This window comes from Spea bombifrons, chromosome 2, assembly GCF_027358695.1.
Source record: "Spea bombifrons isolate aSpeBom1 chromosome 2, aSpeBom1.2.pri, whole genome shotgun sequence".
Classification (NCBI taxonomy): Eukaryota; Metazoa; Chordata; class Amphibia; order Anura; family Pelobatidae; genus Spea; species Spea bombifrons.
Window position 1 is genome coordinate 32,908,559 of NC_071088.1, and position 25,772 is coordinate 32,934,330.

The 25,772-nt window shown below is 39.1% G+C and overlaps 1 protein-coding gene across 1 annotated transcript in view; it reads left to right on the forward strand.

The window, feature by feature from the left end:
* SHROOM2 (shroom family member 2) overlaps positions 1–24,769 on the forward strand; it is a 78,500-nt gene extending 53,731 nt beyond the window's left edge. The window contains exons 5-10 of the mRNA XM_053457408.1: positions 1,817–1,926; positions 16,173–16,859; positions 17,257–17,778; positions 19,388–19,559; positions 23,241–23,513; positions 23,933–24,769. Of these exons, the coding sequence (XP_053313383.1) occupies positions 1,817–1,926; positions 16,173–16,859; positions 17,257–17,778; positions 19,388–19,559; positions 23,241–23,513; positions 23,933–24,199 (2,031 nt within the window). The 3' untranslated portion in view covers positions 24,200–24,769. The remainder of the gene's footprint in view (positions 1–1,816; positions 1,927–16,172; positions 16,860–17,256; positions 17,779–19,387; positions 19,560–23,240; positions 23,514–23,932) is intronic.
* The last annotated feature ends 1,003 nt before the right edge of the window (positions 24,770–25,772 follow it).

A 25,772-nucleotide genomic window follows, 5' to 3' on the forward strand; every position in this document is an offset into this window, starting at 1 on the left:
AATACCCCTTGTCTTATAATCTGGGTCGTCTTATAATCAGACCTCAAATAGGTCTGACTACGAGACTAAGATGCAGATCCCCCGCAGCTGCAGGGGACCTGGATCCTCCTGCCCCCCCCCCGCGCCCCACCGGTACTTCTGAGTCCCCGGTGTGTAGCTGGGGCAGCGTGTAGAGGTCTACGCAATTCGTGTAGACAACTTCCGCTGCAGCAGGAAGGAGGTGTGGCTAGCAGCGGGGGTTGTCTGCGTCCATCGCACAGACCTTCCCCGGCTGTCAGAGATCAGAGTTCCCCCCACCGGTGCCGGGAACTCTGATCTCTGACAGTCGGGTAAGGTCTGCGCGATGGATGCAGACAACCCCCGCTGCTAGCCGTGCCTCCTTCCGGCTGCAGCGTATGTGCGTGGGATCTACACGCTTCCCGCTGACAGGGAAGTCAGAAGCGCCGGTAAGTTTGGGGGGGGTGTTAAATGGGGGTGGCATAAGGCATTTCTGGAGGCAGAGTGCTCTGTGATATGATGATATGCCCCATGATATGCCTTTTGACCCCCTATGTGCCACTCTTCCCCATAAAATGCCTTTTAACCCTCTAAATGCCAGAGTGGCATATAGGGTATAAGGCATTTCTGGAGGCAGAGTGGCACATAGAGGATCAAAAGGCATATCATGGGGCATAGTGGCATATAGGGTTAAAAGGCATATCATGGGGCACAGTGGCATTTAGAGGGTTAAAAGGCATATCATGGGGCACAGTGGCATATAGGGGGTATAAGGCATTTCTGGGGCAGATGTGCATAACTGGGGGACAGGTTGGAAAATAGAAGGAAATAAAACCAAAATATTTTTCTCAATCATAGCTTTTATTTAAAAAAAAATAGTTTAGATGAATTAACATTTACTGGTAAAACTTTTTTCCTATAGGGTCGTCTTATATTCAGGCTTTTTCTTTTTTTCCTAAATTAATATTCAGATTTGGGGAGTCGTCTCATAATCGAGCAAATACGGTAATAAAGAGGTGTTTTACATTTTGCTATGCTAGCATAGCATACTTTGTCAAACTGTGCTTCTATCACTGATCATCTTTTCCAAGTGCTCAGTGCTGTTACCCTGCAGAAGAGTCAACGTTCTGATGGTTTCTATGAGACCTTCAGTAGGCTACCTTACAAGGCAATTGTGTCCCCAAACTTCCCACCTAAACTTTAAGATATTTGGAATAGTGTTTAAGTTAGAAAGAAGAGGTCAGTATATCCCATGCTATACATTCTATAGCCCTGGGTCTTCATTTTGGGAGTCATTGAAGTCTGTAAAAGAAAAGGCAAAAGAACAGTTGATAGGTTGTAAAAGGTTTCCAGTTGTAATGTTATACATGTGGAGGTTCTGATGGGATTGGGTTCCACAATATGCAGGTCTAATATTTAGAACATCTCCTAGTTCATTAATTTACACTTCTTATTCAATGTTTTTTATATAGTTGTAGAGTCCGACGTTCTACAAATTAAGAGGCTACAAGTGTTTGAACTTTTCTTGGCTCTCAATCTTGTGCTGTTTACATTTTGCTTGCAGTGCGAGATAAGAGCACTGAATGAATAATAGGGGAAAGCACTGCAAATTGTGAGTTCATGGAGAGTCATGTGGTGTGGTTGCTACACTTCGAGCCAAACCAGCATGATAGGACAGCGCTTAGCTGGCTTCATGTACACCGAAGCAGACCAAACCCACAAATAAAGGCTTCCATAATAACACATTTTCTCCATCCTGTAACTCGATGACTGAGTGTCTGACTGCGCTTTGAAATCTTTTCATTTTTTTCCCCTACAGGGAGCAATTGTCGATTCAAAAAAACAGCCAGCAGGCATTGCAAGGGAGAGCTCTGAGACGGCTTCCCCGACACAGTACAGCAGCAGCAGCAGAGAGGGCTCTTCTGTAAGGTAAGACGCGTTCCTGTTCTTCTAATCAAGGTCAGGGCTGCAAAAGGCACTGGTGAGGAAGTCCTGCAATGCTTTGGACAGTGAATGAATGGTTCACTTCTCGTCTCGGCTACCAACATGATATGTTGCTAGCCGAGACATAGTGTGATTTATGGATACAGACACAAAAGGATGAAAAGCTTTACATTGAAGATTTACGTTGCTAACAAACCAAATTGAATTCCTGAAATCCAGCAAGCTTCGTTAAGGACGTTATGGTCCCAATTCATATACCTTTAATAAGAAAAACCCCAACATATTTTGTGGTTGTTACTAAACACATAAAATATGTACAGACATTTGTGTGGGTTATTTTATGAGCTATATCATACAACTAACAGACAAGAGCTTTTTGTCTGCATTTACAAGTAGCTTGTGTTCTGTGCCTTTTTTGCCTATGTGTAGTAGCCGTCTACTAGAATATATTTGATTTGCATTACTGTGTAGGAGACTGAGCCAGAGAAAGGGGGGTGCAGAATGCTGCATGTTTAATTCTATAATGCGTAAAATCTGCCATAAGTGGGATGTATACAAAAAAAAATCTGCGTCCTCCAGGGAATGGTACTGACCTGATTTCATGAAAGTGAGAATAATAAATTAGAGATACCATTATTTCTATACCTGTGCTTATATGTATCTGTGTATACAGAGTGATAAAGTGCGCTCACCACCAAGGAAATATTTGACCCCCAGTGAGGAAAATAATGGAATGAACCAAGGGTAGAGAAAGGAAAGGGCAGGGGGCATTTGGGGTTGCATGTATAGGATTCTTTGTACAATCCTGATTATTAACCGGTTACATCTGTACCAGAGCATTATGTGGTTGGTACAGTAGTTCGATGACATATATAATTTGTTATTCCACAGCATAGAGATGTAGATTATTATTCTTTTTTTGTATAGCGTATATTCTGCAGTGCAGTAAATAGATCAACAAAGCAAGGAATTGGTCAGGACACCTATCATCCCGTCTGACCTCAACCCAACTCCTGGGTTTCTCTTGTCAGCCCAAATCATGGGTTTCTTCTGCCCTTCTCATGTCCATACCCCTCCCTGTTATGTTCATATTCCAATGGTAAAGGGGCAGTGTGCTTCCACAATTACCATGCGTGTAGAATCGGTGACCATAGATGCTGTAACAGCCAGCAGAACATGGTTGACCCTTGATGGACAGTCCTAACCAAGCTGAGGCTTTATGGAAAATGTGAAAACTGTGTGGTTTGATTATGAGCTGCCTTCATTTTTCAAATTCTTCTTTTGTGTTTTTTCATATAGTGAAATAGCGAGTTCCAGGATTAAGTTGTAGATCCTTGTGACGATGCTCTAGACTGCTTGCACCTGATGAAATTTAACTGACACTTGGTTTAGTTTCTAGGGGTTATGGTTCAGAAACAGTAAGACTTGCTACTTGACCTGTTGGTTGTTACTCATATAACACTGTATTAAAATAATGGGTTTTATTTATCCAATCTCAAAGGATTATTCTTGCTTTACAGGGATACTTTAGAAGTATACAACAAAATGTCACAATCTTTGCTCATGAGCAACTTGGTGTTGCCACATAGCTCTTCATAAAGCATCTTGTTTCCCAGGCAAAAAAAAAAAAAAGCTTAATTAGTTTAGAACTGTGTATGGAGATCGATTTAACAGATGTTTCAATCGTAATCCAAAAAGCAGATCAAAATGTTTTATTGTGATGTGTTGCAATTTTTTTTTTTTTTTTTTAGTATACGGTTAGATTTTGTGCGCTCATCTGATGGATAGCTGATGGCCAAGATTTGACTTTTTATTTTGCATTGGTTTAATACGTGAATATGTGTGTTTTATGCTCTGGTAAAGGGAAACGTTCAACAAAATACACAAAATGCATTAGGCAACTTATCACTGTCAACTCATGGAAATATTTAGAAAGTTGTCACTTGAATGGAAAGATGAGGAAGCAAGAGACAGAGCTCTATTTTTTTGCGATTTAGCTTTTAAATACCAAGAGGTCGGAGTGGCCCTTAGGGTAGGGAATGTATTTTGGCAGTTGGGTAGCTATTGTAGCCAACATCTCTTTCAATTAAGTAAATTGTTCTTAAAACTGTCAAGCTAATTAATGTAACCTGAGCTTTTCGAGAGGAAAAATAGTTACTTGGTTTTCAGCATACAAGGGCTGTCTGTATCAACAACACTTTTACCTCTTTGCACCAGAACTGCCCTTCATGCATAAATCCTTTTGAGTTTGAATTGGTTTCATTTTGTACAGCTTGTAGAACTTCACTTGAACTTCCGATGTTTCACACTTTGCCACAAAATTGCTGTAAATATGGCCATCACATGCTTCTCCGTATAATTCAGGTAGGCATGAAAGTGTAGATAGATGAGTTGGAATATATTTGAGGATTTAATGACTTTCTTCTTCCTCTTCTCCCCTCTTTTCTTTTACTTTTTCTCTCTTTTCTCTTCATCCTCTCCCCATCTTCCACTTCTCCTATCTCTCCACTTTCTCTTTTCCTCTTTCCTTCCTCCCTGCTCTCTTTTTCCCTCCATTCTTCTCCTTCTTCCTCTTCTCCTTTGCATGTTCCTTTTTTTGACATTTTTTCTTCTAATTCCTTAATGCACACAACACTATCCACCAGACCCTTATCGGCATGCTACTTATCAGTCACACTGGGTGAGGCATACCAAAAAAGGGACAGTAATAGTGCAATTTACTTAAAAACCAGCCTGGCTGATGGGTCAAATGATATAGTCACATGCTTATATATATGGACACACGCAGAATAATAACTATGGAATGGTATTCAAGTATACAGCTCTTTCTCTGCGTGCCACCCCTCAGGGGTCTAAAGTGCTAACAACAGAATACAGATGAAATTGAAACATAGCTAGCAATGTCAAAATCCATGTGCTGTCGTTGCTTATAGTTGTAGTGGAATGTTAAAGCATGAAAAGATAATGGGAAACAGACTTTAAATGGCAAATTTTTGGGAAATTGTTTTAAAACAATTGTTTGCTGATTGAAAGTTTCTGCTGTATATTCTGGTTTGACAGAAAATCGTCAATAGGCCTTACAATTTTTTGACATTTATAACAGCAGTAAAGTTTAAAAGTGATTTAAAGATGGCCCCCCTATGCATCTTAATGAAAGAAAAGGCCTGAATATAAGAAAAATTTTGGGGGGAAATAATCAAAACCACTGTTTTTTATTTAGTTGCTCTCACTCACTCTTACTCAATCTCTCTTACTCTCTCTGAAGCTGTCAGTGTCTCCCTACCTTCTCCGTCAACCGCTTCCGTGTCCCTGTCTCCCTTTCCGCAGCACCTCTTGCCTCTTTATGGTCTTTTGTCTTTGTCAGCTTCTCCCCGGTATCAACTCTGTTACCCAGGTACTTCTGCAAAATGATGGACTCCAAGAGGCCAGAATAGTAGAGACAGATTTGCGAAGAAAGAGAATAATTTCTGCATCTCTCTTTCTTCACGATTAGCCAATTTATCTTACACATTTTTTCCCCTGGCAGAGTTGTTCTAACTACATTTCCTTTCCTGGTGGAGAGATAGATAGTACTTTATCCTTAACATCACCATATTTTATTCCTGATGGCAGGGTATGTATTTGTCTGTAATCCTGAAACTGTTACCCTTGAGATGGGCTGTAACAGTTCCTATTGAGGTTACGACTCCTAGACAAAACAACATCTGGTTGTAGGACATTATTTTTGAGCTTAGTAGATGCCTAGACGCTAACAACCTTTTTATGTCAAATGAGTCAGATCTGGTTTTGTTGGTAAAGGATATTTCTAATATATAACATATGTAAATTCTGCTGACGATGACAATTCCTGGAGGGTTTCAGAAAATGTGACTACCTCTGTTCATTATGGAATCCGATGTTTGCATAGCTTCACTTCACAATCTCATCCGGTTTCTCTTTTCTTTATGTATGTAATTAAAGTAAAGTTATTGAACACACAAGTTATTGAACACACATGTCCAAAAATAAGTAATTATAGAATTTCTTTTGTATTATTGATTTTCTAGTGATCTCATGTTAGAGCATAGAGGGGTTATAAATAAAGTGACACAGTCACTGTAGCAAGCAAGGGTATGGGATGGTCTATTGTGCAGCAACAATCAAGTGGTTGTGATGGTGATGAGATCACTTATGAAACACTTTAGACAAGTATGTTCCTTTCCAATACAACTTCCCCCAGATTACTAAATACTGTTAATTTCCATAACACCTATTAGCTTGACTTGACCTGAAGAGCTTTCAAATAGTTTTGCTTTTTATGGAAGTGAAGGAATGTATGACCACCAGGTGGGCTTAACCCAAAAAGGGCTTCTCTCGCATTCATAGATACCTATACAGAATTCCATCTCTAAACTGTTGTGCAGTTGTTAATGTGACCCTATTGTAGACTGATATGTGTGTATGCGTTGTTTTTTGTGCTGAATATACATCTTTAGATAGTCTTTGTCATTTCGGCAGAAGCGAGGTGTTGGCAGAAACAAAAGTAGGGCAAAAGGCATTTAGCCATAGTACTACACAGAGACGCAATGCACAATCCTGGTTAACGAAGATGGTGTTTCTATCAACTATGCACTTTTCCTTTAAAACTGGAACAGCTCTTTTACTACATCTAACCTGGCATGAGTGTTCCGACTTGCTGATAAGCTAACATTGTGTACAAACTAAGCCCTCCTGTCATCAAGGTTAAAGTTTGCAACGCTTGCACGGAGCGTCAGCTGTTGTGTGCGACAAGCGTTACAATCCCCCTTCTTCTAACAAACGAGATTCATAGACTGCATCTAATTTTGTTTCTCGCTGCGAGCCAGCGGGTGTATCGGCAAGCCCGCTCTGCTTTTAAGAGCACATCTGCTGCGGGAATTAGCACAAAACTGGCAAGACTTCTTTTCCTGGTAAGTATACCTTTAACAAAAATAAATATGACTAAACACACATGATACTTCGTGCCAAGGGCTTGCCTTAAAGTTATAATGTAATGCCAAGGCAGTGGATGCTGTCATTTTTTTTTTTCTCGGTGTCTTTTGTTGCAACAAATCTTGTTTAAACATAAACCCTACTTGCCCTGCCCCAGTCCACAAGGCACAGTAGCAGATCTCAAATAACACTACGTGGAAGGACGTGTAAGTGTCTTTTTTCTAGATTATTACTGTATTTTCTCTTCCTACCCCGAATCGGTGGGTATGATAGGAAGCTTTTCTTCTTCTTCTTAGCATTGCTTATCTCATCGCATGTCTTATTTCGACAATGTAGCTTTTTACCGAGAGGAACGGAGACAGTTTGCAGCCTTGCTGTCGTCTGAAAATGCTTTGCTTTCTGGTGATATTTTGACATTCGTGCCTGTAACGCATTCTCCGGCGCTCGTATGAAATCGCTGACGGAGAAGTCATTGAACAAATGCGTGTTCTTGAATGAGTCTGCTGTGTGTGTGATAGACAGGTGAAGTGAATTATGAGTAGCTATTTGTTTGCTGTGTTTATTGTGCTTTTTCTGCTAAGCAATATACACCCTGTATCTGCAGAAATATGTGCATTTGTAGCATTCTGTGCTAAGTGTGTATATATATATATATATATATATATTTAGCAGATATACACTTTTTTATTTTCAAAAATCCATAATAATTGTCGCCCCCCCGTTTTTTTTTTTTACATTTGTCTTTATTTACTTTTTTAATTTCCTTTTTACATTGGTGCTAGCATTTCAGATTTTCTCTATATTGAAATTGTATAGTTATATCTTATTTTCTGTTGCCAGATTTTCTTTTGTGCATGAGGGGCAGATCCCGAACCTGACCTCAGGAGGGCCACTCACGCTAACACACAGCAAGACACACGTACAGACACTCATGCTAACACTACCGGACATTCACACTAACACAACCAGACTCTCACACTATCCTTTCAAGTGTAAACTGTTTATTATATAAATGTTGAGAGTTATGTGTTTTGAATACCACGTATTGGTAATTAGTTAAAGGTGGTGTTCCACTTATTCTACTGAATTAACCACCTTTCAAACTAAATGCAGCATTAGAATCATCATTTCTAATACCGCTGACCAAGAGACTCCTGGAAATGATTATTTGTTGCTTTGGGTTGGCTTTTACTTGCATTGGAATGTGATTAAACCTTCAGAGCAAATTTTTTTAAAAATGACAGATTTGTGCTATTTACTTAGCATACTAGAGAGTGCAATGGATGTTTTCTTATGGAACGGCACCTTTAACTGATTAAAAAGTCTTAGTTTAATTGGTTGATTAATCATAATGAGCATTTTTAATTGAGGCCATACTACAAAAACAATGCTGAAAGGTTAACTTGCCTTTGGTGCAGTGAATTACACTCCAGTATCATACGGCGCCCCTTAAATAATAAATAAATTGGACCTGCACAAAAAAGAAAAATGTATTACTTACCGTATAAAGAAGTAGCAGCAGCCTTAGGGCTGCAGCAGATCCCCCCCCCCTTAGTAGTTCATTATTCCACTCCACTGATTGGCTGATTGAAGCAACCAATCAGTAACAGGAAAGTGCGCCCATTAAAAGCCGTGGGAGTGCTTACCGTGCATGTGTATGAGGAGGTCTAACAAGACCTCATCCGCAACACTTGCCGACTGGTCTTGGCTTATGTTAGTGGGATTTAACATTGTGTTCAATAACAAACCTCTTAACCTTATGCTTCACTGAATGAGGGCAAGGATGTGATCTTGTATACGGACACAGCTAGGCATAGGACATCTGAGCATTTTTTCCATGAATGCATTGTTCATCAATAATATTTTCACATATATTCAGCACTCATTCCTCTGTGAGCTGGAAATGCAGTATCATCTTGTTGCCTAGTAACAGTAAGATGCTCTGGTACGGCTCATCTGCATATCTCTTTGGGAAATACATATTTTGCGGGTTGCTTAGCAACCTCATCCCTGCTGCAAGGCATGGTGTAGCATCAAGATTAGTGTTTTACAAGCAGAAAAGAGCTAGGATTGACATTTACTTGGCACCAAATTTTTTAAATGGCCTTTGTGCTCTTGAACGCAGCAATTAGCTAAAACAGCAGGCGATATCTGCAGCGCCTTCATTTGATCATAAATGCCCCTCATGGTGAAACAGTGAGCTTAAATGCCAATTAAATATTCGTAGTTTGATTACAGCAGAATGTTGATAATCAGTGCCTTTGGTGAGCCACTTAATAATTTCAACCTATTCCTTTCACGCTTCTTCATCTTATGGAGATCAATGTAGAATGCATAATAATGTGCTTTGTAAATACTTTAACTCTTTAACCAGTCTGAAAAGAAATTGCTGCCAGCCTTTGTCCCATTTTCATGCCACTTTTTGGCAATAGCAAGAAGGCATTTTCTTTAAAATTGACCGGGCATGCACTTGAGGGGGTCTCATTAGACCCCCTGAAACTCATTGGAGCTGGCTGGCAGTTAGCATGCAAGCAGGAGATAAATTTGGCCAAAGTCTAGGACCTGGTGGGCGAGGAGAGAAAGAGGCGCGATTCTGCAGAATGATTAGGGTGGTTGGAGGGTCCTTTTAAAAACGAACAAGAAGTGATAAATCACTGTTTATTAGTACAGTAGAACTTTTTTCCTCTCTAAGAAATGGAAAATTTTATAGACATTACTGTATTCTCAGATTTCATTATGACCAGATATTTCACAACAAGCCTGCTGGATTGCTTCTTAAATAAAAAAAAAAAAAGTTTTTTTTTACCCTTGCAAGCTTTCAAATTGACTGTTTCATGAAGTTATTTAAGGAATAATTATAGTACATTCTAAGTTGGAAAGCTCTATGGTGTCCTTAAACAACTAAAAACTTGCCACTTCTACTGTAATTGCTTCTAAAACCATAAAAAAATCTTTAAAAAATATGGTCCAGATTTTTAAATCTTAATTTCTTATATAATCTGTATTCCAAATTGACAATGACCAGTGCTTGTATACTTTACAATACATAAATATATATAATCTCATTGCCTTGATCATTTACCTGACTATATCGTTGTAGGCAATGAAATGCCAGTAGTGTTATTAGAAGCGCCACCCTGTCGAAAACCAGGGCCAGGGAGGTAGGCGCTGGCTGTTGCCTTACAATATGTCCCCAATGTGTGGAAGTAGATTTGGTGCAACAGAAGATTCTGTAGTGTGTTGTGGTGGGCCCAAGAGGTCTATGTCTACATTGGCATTCTAAGTATCCGGGACACTGGTGGTGTTGCAAGGACAACATTCGCCCGGGGGGCTATTTGATATCAGTCTGGCACTGTCAAAAGCAGGAATAAGTAAGTTGCCCCAAAAAATAAATTACTAGAGAAACTGTTGAGAAAGGCTTGGCATAGAAGAGCAACAAAACAATTCCATATGTGATGTGTAATTATTTTGTTACAACTTTTCTACTGAGTTTTCATTTTGGCAAGTGTTAGCTCTTAGACAACATGTTTTATTTGAATAACATGCAAGAAGCATCCCTGGGTATTCCAGGAGCAGCCCAATTCTGCGAGAATGACTTTTTGAAGGGGAGGGATAGCCCCAAAAAGCCTTTGGGAAGGAAGTGGATGGAAAGCAGTAGAAATGGGCAGGGAGTGGGCATGATAGACACACTCTGCTCCTCCGCCCGGATAAAAACAGTCACCTGGAGACCCCCGGAAGTAAAGACTCTGGACAGAGATGGCACAGACAAGCTGTTTGGGGACAAAGATGGCAAATCCTATGTGTCCAATGCGGGTGCTAGGCAGGTCTTGTGGATGCAATCTGGGTGCTGGGGCAAGACCTATGCGTGCAATATGAGTTCCAAGGCAAGTCCTATGTGTGCTGTTTTGCTCTGGTGGTGATGACAGTGAAGGTAGCACCACAAGGGTGGTGATCACGACTCGCACTCCTTTTCGGGTCACTTGCTGAACTCGCACCATTCATTTTGCTATACGATTGGCATAGTATTGTATAGTAGGACATGTCGCATGAAGTCCGGCTAGGGTCAGAAGGAGGAAAGATCGCACTGACAGTCTACATCTGTAGAGTCAGTGTGGCAAGTCCTTTAGTTTTTTGGTGTTGGAGTGGAGGGGGTGATTGCATGCTAGGAAGCACGGGGGTTAGGGTAAATACTTGCCCAGGGTCCAATCAAAATTAAAGGCGGCCCTGAATAATGGTGATTAGATTTAACCCATTTTGATACAAGCAGTAGAGATCTTTGGAATGTCTTTGGATTGTGCGGAAGTGGAGTTCAGGCTGAAACTCGTAATTTGTCAAATATTTTTGTCAACAAGTGATGTGGCCTACATGTACATCTTAACCTCTAGACATTTTTTTTTTTAATTTGATCTCATATTTTTTCACTTCTAAATTATTTTGTAATGGAACAAACACTGATATTTTTTAAAGGGAAATAAGTGTCCAGAAGCGTTTGTACCAGCCTGTCTGTTGTTAAGCATACAAAAGGTTTCTGTAAATACAGGTTCTTCCCTTTATACAGCCGATGACATGTTTAAAATGGGTTGCCTGATATGTGGGACAGATACAATATCTGTATCTGTCCAACAGTGCCCAGAACAGTTATTTTTGCAATGCAGATCAATAATCTTAAAGAGCAATTCTGCGACAAATTTCTATAGGTGGACCAGTTGCCATGGAAACAGTAGAACATTCTATGTGGATCAGTTGCCATGGAAACCGGTCTGGTGTCCCTGTCTAGCACTTTGTAGTATGATTTGTCTTGATAAGAAAGACCTAAAACTTAATTGTCATTCACATTCTCTCTCTTCTCTTGAAACATATATGTTGATTGTTGCTCATGCATACTTCATGTCAAGTAAACCGACCAAAACATGTGTGGCTTTGTCTGTTGTGACAACGTTTTCAGGTTCGAAAAAGGATGTTAGATTGCAGACCTCAAGGTGTGCAGGCAGACCGAGAATTCTGTGTATCCATACCCAAACATAAGTGATTTAATCAGTTACAACAATTTTCATATCAAGAAATCCTGGCCTGTCTGCAGCTCTTGGGATCTGGAGTCAAGTGAAGAATTTTTACCCCTTTAGACATGTTTTCATGTTATCTTTTCTGGATGTTTAGAAGAACTATGAGAACTTAAAATGTTGTAGGAACCAACTTTCTCATCCTTCTGAATACGTCATGTGATTTCCAGGTGTGGACGGAGCGGATCTTCTTTCTTTTCCTTCTCTCTGGGTAGTAAGACTGAATCGGTGGTGTCTTGCATGTTTGCGTGAACAGTTGGATAACACGTACCTGTTTGCTGTGTCACGTGAGGATGGATACAGTTATGCAATGTTTCCTCACCACTGATTGCTTTTGGAAACATTCCGGTATCGTGGTTTGTTTGTGCTTGCAGAATGCGGTGTTTACGTGGACTCTCGAAGCATCACATTAAACACAAGGCTGTGGGATATCATTCCTTCTTCTGTTTTCCTACAGGGTGGATTAACTACTGCCTGCATTAACTCTGCACCAAAGGAAACCACCCTATACAAAAACATAAACAACACAACTCTGTCACTTCAGGCTTGAATTTAACGCAACCTTTGGAAGTTCTCACAGCACTGAATTCACTGCGTTTTTGATTTTGACAAATATTTGGCAGCGTTTTGCCTCACGCAAGCTTAGATCTGTTGCTAAACAAAAAAAAAAAAGAAATTAAAATTGGTTGCTTCCAAAGAACTGAGGAATAACTTAACGGGGATCAACAAGTATGCAAATCCTGGCAACAGATGATTTCATTCATTAAACTTATACGCAATTTATATTTTTTATGCAACATATATGCTGTTTTTAAAGATGTTCTTGGTGAGATGTCAGATGAGCTGTATAATTGGCAGGTGACTCTTTAATAACACAGTGAATTCCCGGAGGTGTTTTACAGGTGCTTGCTTCTAACAGAGGCAACATGTAACAGCCAATCGAAAAGCCAAAGATGTTGAACGTTTCCAGAATAAGATAAATAGGAAGCATTGTTCAACAAGGAATAAAAGCTTAGCCCCCAATTCTCTTTTACTTAAGGACTGTCATTGATATCAGGCTCTGTCCTGTTTCCGGCACTGCCTAACTTTCGCAGGCAATAGGGATCATAGGACAATTGAAGGATGTCTCTGATCTTCAGCAAAGACCCTCATCATAGCCACCATGTGGCCACATTAGAACAACTTAAAGCTCTTTGTGTAACATAGGTGTGCTGTCCCACCCCACCACACGAGACAATACACTAACCAAAGTGAATGAGGCAAGGTTAGGACAACACCAGTCATGTTCATCCAAAGCCTATCTGTGCCTCATTTGACTTGTAGTCAGTTGGGATCTACTGGGCTTAGATGTGGTGTCCTGTAATTGTCCAGCTGATGAAAAATGTCCATTTTCATTTAATTAACCACAGTAGATCCATACCCTGTAAAAAATGTGACCTAAAGTAGCACATATTTCAAACACTTATTTTTAAACAGGTTTTGATAGATCTGCTAGGTATCACTTGGCATGTCCCGGCATGGCACTTTGATGCGTTATGTCTTGATGTGCAGGTCCAGTAATTTATACTACAGTAATTGTTTTGCATGATTTGTCTGACCTCATCTATCCTGTATGGTGCTGCTGTGATTGTTCATTTGCATAGCATGCTATCTGTAAGCGCAAAAGAGGCTAGTCCTAGAAGCAGAGATTTCAAATACAAAAAAAAAACCAGATTTGAAAGGGACACCAAAACCTATATACTATAATAATTCCCCATCCAATACAATCTGTGATAATCCCATATTTCTCTCAAAATGCATACTTTTTTCAATTTACTCTGCTGGATTTAACACTTTTATAACTAAATGAAGCATTAGAATCATCATTCCTAGTATTACTGAATGTCCAAAAATAATTATTTAATGGTGTAAAATACCCCTTATACTTGTCGTTGCAGAACAGTTGGTGTGACTTGTCATTTTCCAAACAACTGACTTATCTTTGCTTCTCTGGGGTTTGTCATAATGCGTAAACATACAAATTTTACGGATCGACACCCAACATAATGTATTCAAGCATTCAGAGTGAGAAGAAGTATCCTAAATTATTGCTTACGGCAGACAGTGATTTATGGGGGGGGTGAGCATGTTATTCAGATGTATAATGAAGTTACACAGCTACATCTGTACTTTTTTAAACAAAAAGTGATATGTTTATTCCATTTTTTTATTTTTTTTTACGTTAATCCGATGTTTATGTTAATAATATGGCTTCAAATCTTTCTGATTAAGGCCCCTTAGAACCTCCTTTTAAGGCAGCAATAAATGTGTTAAAGTAGCATATAAAATCAAAATTATTGAGGGGCTGACGAGCTTTCCACACAATTTGTTTTAAATGGTATTTGTTATCCTGTAGGGTATTAGGCTTTGGGCCAATTTCTAACCCCTGAGATGGTGGAAAATTTGTAATCTGGCCCAGAAATAGGCAATGTTGGAATTATTAGCACCTGTCTATAAAATCTTGATTACCAGTACACTTAAAAAAAAATTTAGCTCAGAGTCAGAGACACTATTTGCTTGTTCTTCGGGGTGATGATTACTCCTCTATTAGCATTTGGAAGCTGGCCCTTCGGTTTTCTGTTTATCCTGTGTGGCTTCAATCTTTCATCCTTCCCTTTTATTACAAAATATCTTTAAATACATTTGCCAAGGGCAATCAAAATGCTTTTAAAATAATAAAAAAGTGTAGAAAACTATAGTGCTGTATTTTTTTTTAGATGCCTTGCTTTCTCTCAATAAGAAGGAAAACTATGTTTGCAAAAAAGATTTTAATAAAAAGTCAGAAAAAAATAATAAGGAAATACTTTAATCTTATTTGCTTCCTTCAAAGTCCATTGCCGCACAATACCAGTGCCTGTAATAATATTAATAAAACCATTATTGCAATGAGGTGTTTTTAAAGTGCCCACAAGTTTAAAACAAAGTACAATTACCCAGGGGCGGATCCAGATGCTGACCTCGGGAGGCGTTGTCACACTAACACACAATCAGACACACTTATACACAGACACTCATTACTAAAATACATGCACACACACTCACACATACCCAGACAAAGACACATGTTCACATACTAACATGCCCAGACACACACACACATGAACATACCCAGGCAGATGTTCACACACTAATATACCCAGATACACAAACATACTGACATATCCAGACACACACACACACAGAGACACATGTTCACACACTAATATGCCCAAACATACTGACATAGCCAGACATACACACAAACATACCCATAGACACATATTCACACATACTAACACGCCCAAAGACACTCAGACATATACGAAAATACCCACATACACTATCATACCCAGACAAAGACGCCCGTTTACACGTAGTTACCAAGACACACGCAATGCAACATTACATAACCCTGCCACCTCCTGGAAACTGGGGAGGGGGGATTGGATCTGCCAATGCCATAACCACACAATATAACAATCTTGCATCAAAGTGCTAACCTGGTTTAATAATGGCCATTGGGTGGCTCCTTTCACATGAATGTCAGAGTGAAAGAAGCCTGTATTTTCTCCCTGGTTTCAAGCTAACCAAATAAATCGATGAGCACTGCCTGGTCCGCTGTGTGGACTTTCAAGACTATTTGAGTTGAATTTTTGCAATGCTTTGCTACGTGTAAAAGACATGGCATTCTTGCAAGCCCAAATACCTCTGCCATCTATATACATGATGAATCAATGATAAGGAACTCAAGAGTGAAGGACTTAGTAGTCTAGCCACAGCTGGAGAGCTTCACCACTCACAACTTCACCAATGTAGAACTGATAGCCTCATTCATTTTCAGAAGTAGTATTATACCGTTTTTTTTGTTGTTTTTTTTTTCATTTTTGTTTAATCCTTTCTGCCTGTCTTTGCTCTGCGTGGTGTTCCTGTAAGATCCTGCACACCATGTACGGTACCAATTTACCAGTTAACATTGCAAATTCTATCATCATATCATCATTGGTGCTAATAATGATAAGAAATTTCTCCCCTCAGATAAAATTCTTCTGCAACTCATAGTCTTAGTGACTAGTCCCTCAAATAGAATCCTAGTTTTAGAATTACAATATGTAATGTATGTGTTAACTGATGACCATGATTCTAGTTCAAATTCCATTCATGGAGTTTAGCTCTCTAGTAATGTAACACATTTTTTTATTACAGGATTGCTGATGTGGAGGACCCTTCCAGATTAAAAGACAATTATTTGCATAAGTGGACACCTCCAGGTAAAGCACCTCAGATACCAGAAACTGTAAGTACACCCCAAGAAAGCAGAGCAAGATCTGGGACCCTGCCCAGCGATTATAGATTTGTGAATGAAAATGTAAATCAAGGACACAGAGATATTGGCTATTCAGCTGCTGCCATACCAGAAGCCAGGGCCGTCTCACATATAGGAGAAGAGAACCAGTGGCAGGATCAGACTTCTGTGAACAAAAGGCGTGGACCTCCTCCCCAAAGGCCTCCTCCACCCAAATTGGATAACAAATACTGGAGTCAGAACGGTTCTACATCTTCTCTTACTACATCTTCAGAATCTTTGCTTACAGCCCAAGGAAAAAGCATACAGTCTGTTTCACCAAACACGTTTGATTCCACTAAATCTCAGTCAATTCATGTGCCTCCTGATAAAAATCTAAATGTTCTTTCACATGATCCACAATTTTCTGGGTCATCACAAAATGAGCAGAACATAGAGAAGAAGCATATTGACCCTCAAACCACAGTGTCTTCAAAGTCTTGCTATCTTCAAAAACCTGGGATGGAACCATCAAGATCCCCTTCCCCTCAGTTTGCTCCACAAAAGTTAACAGACAAGCCTCCCCTTTTGGCTGAGGATGTATCCAGGTATGTGATGAACAAAGTTGATGATATGCTTCTTGTATTATTTGATGTTTTGCTATGTTTACATGTCTTTATTATATTTTCTATTACTGTATCAGTTACAGCGTTTACAATTAATTGGTTACAATCAACCACTGAGAGCACAATGGCTAAAATAATTGCACATGTTCAATTAAAAAAAAAAAAAGCCATATTTTTCAAAATATAAAAAAGTGTACATATTTGTATACAGTATAGTTGGGCCAATTACCTTGTTATTATTTTAACTGAAAAAGATCGGTATCCTAATATACTGCGTCATTCTGCTTTTTTACATATGCAGTATCCAATCACATGTACTCTAGAAATATGCAAATGTATATTTGTGCATCATCTAACTATCTGATCATCTCTTTTCTAGAATTGAGCGAGTGATTGACAATACCACTGTGAAAATGGTCCCAATTAAGATTGTTCACTCTGAAAGCAATGCAGAGAAAGAAAGCAGACACAACTTGCTAAGTGCAGTTGAACCTCCTGCCTTACCCACGGGACTTGCAAAGGACCAACTCAAGACTCTTAGCACATCTGAGCAATCCTATTCCCGCTTCTGTGCATACACAAGACATGAACCAGATCCCGAGGTCAATCAATTAACCCAGGACCCTGTAGGAAACACAAATGAAAACAAGGCGTCTCACCTTCCATCTAGCAGCTTGAGGAGCAAAGATGTTTATGCTGACTTTAAGTCAGAGGAACTGATGAGAGAAATTGTTGGCAAGGATAAGTCTCTGGCAGACATTTTAGATCCGAACACCAAAATGAGGACCACAATGGACTTAATGGAAGGAATATTTCAAAAAGATGAGCACCTTTTAGAGGAAGCCCAGCAGCGCAGGAAGCTTCATCCAAAAGTCCCGTCTCCAAGACCTCCTGATGAGAAGTAAGCACTCAGTTTCTCGTGTTACTCTTTAATGTAGATATAATTTGTGTTCACCTTAGTAGTCTTTATATCAAAGCCCACGTTGCTTTAAGCTCAGCCTCTAGATCACCCCCTAATTGATACCTGTTGAATGGGATAACTTGCTAACGCAGATCCTTCAGTGACTGAAAGGGAGCTGAGGGCCCACCTAAAAAAACATGTATCCTCTCCAGTGATCTTCAAAAGTAAAATTCAATCTTCTAATGTAAACTTCAAGTTTCAGTAGCATAGGATCATAAGATTTAAATAGCTACCTAGGAACTATGTACTAGAAAAAGTGATTTTGTCGTTATGCTATAATGCATCATTGAGGGCACAATTAGTACTAAACCCACATAAAAGCTTTTCATAGAATGCCCTTGTAACTCAGAAGAAAAAAGCAGCAAGTATATGATTGTTTAAATAATCCCTGTGTGTTGAAATCTTAGATGACATTGTTGAGTGCTACCATCACGCTACCTTTTATTTTTCCTCGTGGACGCACTCTTATGTCGCTTGCCCCATGGTGCTGTACACCATGTCGACTTGACCTCACAAGCTTGGCCAGTGATGCTTGGATGTATTCACTAGCCAGTCTATGTACTAGATAATCAGGATAGGGCAGTGACCAGACTCACAGACATTACCCATTGGAAGAAAATACATTAAGACAAACAGTTGATTTTCTCTTTTTTTATTATAAAAAATGGCTGCACAACTCCAGTCCTGCATGGCCGCCAATAGGCCACCATTTTTGGATATACCAGCTTGAGCACAGGCATCTCGGCTAACGGCGCAGAATTGCGGCCCTTGGGGACTAAAGTAATGCAGCCCTGTTGTAAACCCATTTAAATGGCGTTCCTTTTTATTGGTTGGTAGATAATCAGAACAGCCACATAAGTGGTAGATGTAAATATAGCAAGGAAATTAAAACATGGATGGGAAAGGTACCTATTCTGCCATCAAATTCTGTGTTGCTGTTGTAACATATTATTATGTGGAACCCATCGCTAACTGCCTTGCTGTGGATTGCTGATGGCAGTGATCGAAAGAGATTAAACTGCCTACTGATCCGTGTTACACATTCCATAGCAGGACTGCTTTGGTTGTGTTTTACAGATATCCGAGCCATGATGTGTCACGTCTCATACAAATATTTAATTTGTGGTTTATTTGCTTTATTCAGAATGTCAAGTTGCTAACTGGGCCATATACAGAGAAAATTCTGTACCACTGTACATTGTACCAATTTGGGTTTGAAATCAGATATAGATTTCTTTTAACATTCCTGCAGCTTTTGTTTCAATACCGTAAATGTCTAAAAGTACATCGGCAGTCTTGTGGTATGTGATAATTGGTGCTTTTAATGGTAACCTGCCAAGGACATAGGGGGAAAAAAGCTTAACATATACTCACATGGGTGGAACACAAAATATTTCAGAACAGATCAAAGTGGGTCAAATTTTGTTTGTTCTTTCATAACGTGTTTCTCCTCATTCTAGCTTTGTTTCCCAGTAAGAGCTACTACCTTTAAAAGGAGTCATGAGATTGAAGTGAATGCATGTTTTGATTGTGTCCTATCTTGTAACAGGAAAGAAGAACAGAATGCGACAGGAGCCATTTCTCTGACAACAAGTTCTACGTACTACAGCACGTCTGCCCCGAAAGCCGAGCTCCTCATTAAGATGAAAGACATGCAGGAGCAGCAGCACCCCGAGGAGAGCTCCGAGGACGAGTTGGATAAGGACCTGTCTGAGAAAAAGGTACGTTTGTGCTGAAAGTGAGCCTCAATCTGTTGTGTATTAGCAGTGCCACACCAATGTGGCCAGTAGAGGGCACTGTGCGCAATGCATTGTTTAATTGATTCTTCCATGATTTTTACCTCTCTATTATAATCCGCAGCGCTGTACAATGGGTAGATATAACATTTATAACAAATATAACATGGACATAACTAGTAGCGTGTAACAGTAGGAATTTACAGAAAGAAAAAGGTGAGGATGGCATTGCTTAAACAACCTTAAAATTGTTACTCTAAAGAGGTTGCCATAATACTTTGTGTATGCATGTTTTATGTTACAGCAGACATACTCGACAAGTATCTTTTCAGTTGTGTAATTACAACTCCCTGAACTGTCAGCCATCTTGTGCCCCGAGATGGTAGTTTATCCACAGCTCAATGTCTGATGCTGATGGCTATATATATAGTGTGTGTGTGTGTGGGCAGAACTGGAGCATTCACTATAGAAACAATATTAAATGCACATATTCTCTGCAAATAAAGATAATAATGGCCATTCTGGTGCCATTTCTATAAACGGTGACACTATTTGTATAATGAACGCGTGGACTAGTGATTTAAATGGATGGTTTAAAATCTAAATGGTTGTTTTTTTTGTCAAACGCATACTGCTGTGGTAATTTAAATAGTAGGCTTTCTTCCTAGTAGAAAAACAAAAATAAAACTGGGGACAGTTGCTGTAGCAAAGTGAAATATGGCTAACTGGAAATATACCTAATTACAGGAGATTATGCTTTGGGCTCGAAACTTAAAACCGTCTAAATATGGAGGTGACTAAAAGGTGGTGTCCTTTGTGCTGTTGCAGTGTTCCAAATAAAATAAACTAAAAGGGCATATGCATGTTTGACGTTCTTAGTCTTAAAAAAGGATATGAAGTGCTGTGTTCTTAAGAGGATTTAGGAATTCTCCGTCTGGGCTCCTCTGGAGAGCCTTGAAGATTGTTTTGCCTTTACTCCTGAACATTAAAAGAGCAGTCTAGTGTTGCATTCATCCCACCAATTAAGAATGCATATTAAGGTACTTAATTCTGCTTAAAAGTTTGCCCTATTGAGCAGTGGCACTATGGGGAGCCTGATAGCCCAGTAGGGAGATTGGCTCACTCCTTTGTGGCAGAGGGCCTTCCTCCCCCTAGACACGCCATCCTACACCTAGACCTTGTTCGCCTAGGCCAGAATACAACACTGGTAACAGAAGTTCATGAGGAATCTGACACATATGCCACTCGCATCCAGACCAGAACACCTATATCATTATATTGGCTTCTCTTCCCACAGTTCTCTGACTACCAATGCGTTGTTCTAGAACAGTTGGCATACTCCATATGGAGAAGCTAATTGTCTGTTCTACAACCGACTTTCAGAAAGTAATGCTATTAAAAATAAACTTGTGACATAAAGCAGTAAATTCATAAACTGTTTAAAATGTATCCTTAAACCCTTTTTTCCTGCAATACATTTTCCTAGCGGCTTTCAAATGTATTCATTAAGCATAAAGAGCTTCAATTAAATGTGTGGTTTAGTAGTAGGTAAAAGCTCTGAAAATGAATTGTTTCCACCAAATGGAGAAATGATCACAGAGGGATCCTCTTAAAGAGGCAGATCACAATGTGATAACCAAGATGAACGTTCCCCAAGTCCATCTGAACTCAGGGACAGATAGTAGGGTAGTCTACTGATACACAGCCCTATTGTTTTATAGTTCCACCTGAACTGAAAGTTATTCCACTAGCCATGACTTTGTTTCTTGCCAGACGGGAAACCAGTCACTCTTGTTTTGGAGAACATCCTCCTTGGAATATGACATATAAATCATTCTTACGCAAGCTTGATATTTTTTTCTGCCAAATCTGCACAGTACTGATGCCTGTCTAAACGTGTTCAGTTTTAGAAACGCTCCTGAACTTTGAGCATATAATTATGGATTGAATATATAAGACACTGACTTAAACTGCAAAAAAAGGATTTTGTAAGATACACAGCCAAATGAATAGTGTGTAACATACATTGAGGAGGGTGCATGTATAAGTAATTGACTATGACTATAATGCCCTTAGCACATTGTACAAGGCGGTTCATATGTGACCAGAAAAAGGCAGATGTTAGACCATACTCCCCGTATTTTTCATACACAATGGGTAACATAAGATTGTGGTGGCATAGAATCCCAGTGCAATAAGGCAATCACAAATTGGCAAATTTTATTTTCAATAATATTTTTTTCTAATTTGACCCAGCTAGCACAAAGGTATTCTTTTTCCTGCCACCTATAAAAATAATTTATACATATGGGCAGGCTCTGTTGTGATCCGTATAGAGATATAATCCATGTGTTTTGGATGTCTGCATGGCAATGTGTATATATATATATATATATATATATATATATAATCCTGAAATTAACAAGAAAAGTATTTGTCAAGGCTTGTAAATATACAAAGTACTTTAAAATAACTTTTTATCCACATCATTATTTTTCTTAGAACTGCATTTGAATAAAATTAGCCTTGATCTACCTGTAACTGTGTTGGTTTATGGACCCATGGCAGCACCATAAGGTACATTCGGTCAAAATTCACACCACACAGATAGCAAAGAGATTCAGTTCTTATTTTATGTAAATAACGTGCAGTATCTGATTTGCGAGCTGTAGTTGAGGTCTGTGTTGCAGAATCACGGATCTTACTTGGTGATAAAACAGATATTTAATAGTAACGCATGTTTAACTATTTCCTCTTTTTAAGTTTTGGTGACCGCAAACTGGGACCTGAGCCTAGAGAAATATAAAATCGCCTTGTTCTCTGTAGAGAAAAATTATTTTAATATAGCAGTAGTAACAGGGCTGGATTTCCATTTTTTTCAAGTGTGGCCATTGACATGTCTACACAAGAGAAATGTGCATCATCTAAAGGAGTCTATGTTCAGTAATGCAATTTATGATGTGTCAGGCGTGGAATGTTTTGTAGTTTAGTAGGGTTAAGATGTCATAAATCACCAACATGTGTGGTCTATTTACCTAGAGATGAGTTGGTCTCAAGATTAACTCAGAGATTATATCATCTCTGTATTGTCAAATCTCTTTACGGTCAAATTGCCCAATCCAACCTCGGTGGGAATCCAAATTCCTCTTCCTGGTTGCTTTACAATTGAGAATTCAATGCAAACTAGGGACTGTAAGACCTGGGGGAAAAGAGGTTTGTCATGTTCGACGTATTATGTACCTTACATTAAAAATTATTTAACTAACCTTGGAAATGTATAAGCCAGAAATTAAAGTTTTGAAGCAGGAGCTGTAAAAACCCGGAAATGTTCCCTTTCCTGGCACAGCTTATTCTTTGTTGTTTGCCTTTGTAATAGATGACCTTTGCACTGCCACGAACAGCATTATAAAAAGCGTTAGCCTTTGCGAGAAGGGGGGGGGGATCTACACACCTGTGTGGTCTCCACCTTTTCTACAACAGAATGTCGGCGTCGGCAATAACTGAGCAGTTTAAATAGTCAAGTGATGTAGTCATTAATTTCCTGTATTGTACATTATTTTTAGCAGCTAACATACTCAGAGGAAGAATTATGAGGTTAAAGACTCTAACTTCTATACAGTTGTTCCCTTTTTATTAATAGTATTTTTAAACTCTTCTGTCCCATAGCAAGAATTGATAGACAGCATAAGTAGAAAGCTGCAGGTTCTCCGTGAAGCCAAGGAAACTCTTCTAGAAGACATCCAGTGTAACAACGCTCTGGGCGAGGAGGTTGAAGTAATCGTAAAAGAGGTCTGCAAGCCAAATGAGTTTGACAAGTTCCGGATGTTCATTGGTGATTTAGAGAAAATTGTGAACCTTCTGCTGTCGCTTTCCGGACGTCTTGCTCGGGTGGAAAACGCTCTTAACAACTTGGATGAAGCGGCTTCTCCTGAGGAAAGGGTAAGTAGTTTTTCCATAGAAAACTGGTTGACAGGCTGAGGGACTGGAATAAACAAATACACAGTATGTCAAGATTCAACATCCAGTCTTATTCTTTCTATTTGTTTAATAGTAATGACAATCAAGAGGTCACCAAAAGCAGTATCACAGCTTCCAACAGGAGAGATTCATATAAACCCATCTACTTATGTCCAGAGCATATAGATACCTTGTAGGACTGTGTAGTTTAATGGGTTATGTAGTTCAGCACAGAGGAACGTATTTAGGTAATGACAAAGATTAGATCATTAAGAATAAAATCAATATGGAGAAGAGTGTGTGTCTGTATATAGTGGACTTTGCAGCGCCACACAAACTGAGAAGTTCTGATTTTTTTTAATAATAATTGGCTAAAATCAATGTTTCGTTTTCCCCCCCAGAGAACACTAGTGGAGAAACGGAAGTTACTGACTAGACAACATGAAGATGCAAAGGAACTGAAGGAAAACCTAGACCGTCGAGAACGCACAGTGTTCGACATTTTGGCAAATTACCTTAATGAGGAAAATTTAGCAGATTACGAACACTTTGTAAAGATGAAATCGGCTCTAATTTTAGAACAACGAGAACTGGAAGATAAAATCAAACTTGGGGAAGAGCAACTGAAATGTCTGACCGACAGCCTTCCACCAGAACGATTCAAGTAAAGGGACTTTGTAGTCACAAGTGGAGTTCTGGCCAACCTTACGTTATATGATTTATATTTACTCAATGTGCAAACAAATAGCACCATTCATGTTTGTGGGTGTCACAAAAAGTGACAATACTTAACCACTAGCAATAATTTCTTGGTTTTGTTCCAATGCTATATTTAATTTTTTTATGTTTCACTGTACAGTTTTTCTCCATACTGTAGACACTTTTAATCTTTCTTTTAAAAATGAAATGTAAAGTTTTAAATCCAGTTGGAAGATGTACTCCTAAATATACTGCATGTTAACCTAGAACAGCATATGTTTCTTATCTGTACAGTACAAATGTGTTCATGGTCCAGCAGCAAAGAGATCAAATAACCATACATTGGATCTCTTAGTGATATACATCATCTTTTTTTGTAAGCGGAATTGTTACTTCCCTTTCCTTCTCGCCAGCACCAGCTGTCGCCCCACATACCGAGGGTTGTATTTATGAAGCGGGAAACATGCTGTTGTCTTTATTTCTCTTGGAGAAATACAAGTAACAAAAAAAGTCAAAATAAAACCAGGTTATACGATGAATTATGTTATGGAACATAGTTGAATTATTTGGAAAATCCTATTGTAGGATATCTGATTTCTGACATCATTCTGTCCACATGTATCTTCTAAGATAGGACCTTTTTATTATTATTATTATCTTTTATTTATATAGCGCCAACAGTTTACGCAGCGCTTAATACAATACATATATTCAAGGGGAACGACAAGACAAGAATTGACAGACTAAGACAAACCGATACATTAGGTGGAGAGAGCCCTGCTCGCAAGCTTACAATCTTAAAAGTTATCTGCGTAAGAAATTAATCTTTTCGGCAAGGATCCCCCATATCCCATTGTGATGTGTGCACCATCTACTTCTTCTGTTCCATTATTCCCAGGAGCCATTGGGGTGGCTTCTGTCCCGTTAAGCATTTGTTGTTGTCACAGACTCCTCTGAGTCATGTGCAGTCCTTAGATGATCTGGAATCTCAAGTTGTGCAACAATCCATCATAGTCATTCATAGCCGGAAAGAAGTATGTGTAAATGTGACAACAACCTACAACCCCATGTCATGCTCACCGTCCTAGTACAACCTCTGAATTTTCATGGCAACTACTCCCAGTTAACAGGCTTCACTGCCTTACAGGTCTACTACGGTAACACTGAAGGCCTGAGCCGTTTCTCTTAAAGGGGCTGTTACATGCCCAAACCCTTCTGCAGAAATAACTCTGCAATGTAAAAATTTGCCTTTTTTTTCCAGGGAAAGGTTAATTGTGACAAGCACTGATCGGTTGTTTCAGTATAAACTGAAAGGCTTCTGTGGTGCTTTTATGTAATTAAACCTTCACAGGAAAAAATTAAATGACAGATCTAATTTTTGTAACATACTAGAAAGTGTAATTAATATTTTGTCTTAAGTGAAACAGCACCCATATCTTGTAAAAAAATGGTAAATACGTTTAGAGCCAAAACTGGAGAAAGTGTGGTAAATATGGAGAAGTCGTGAGGTAAATTTCAATAGGGGTTACTTTGTTCCCAGTT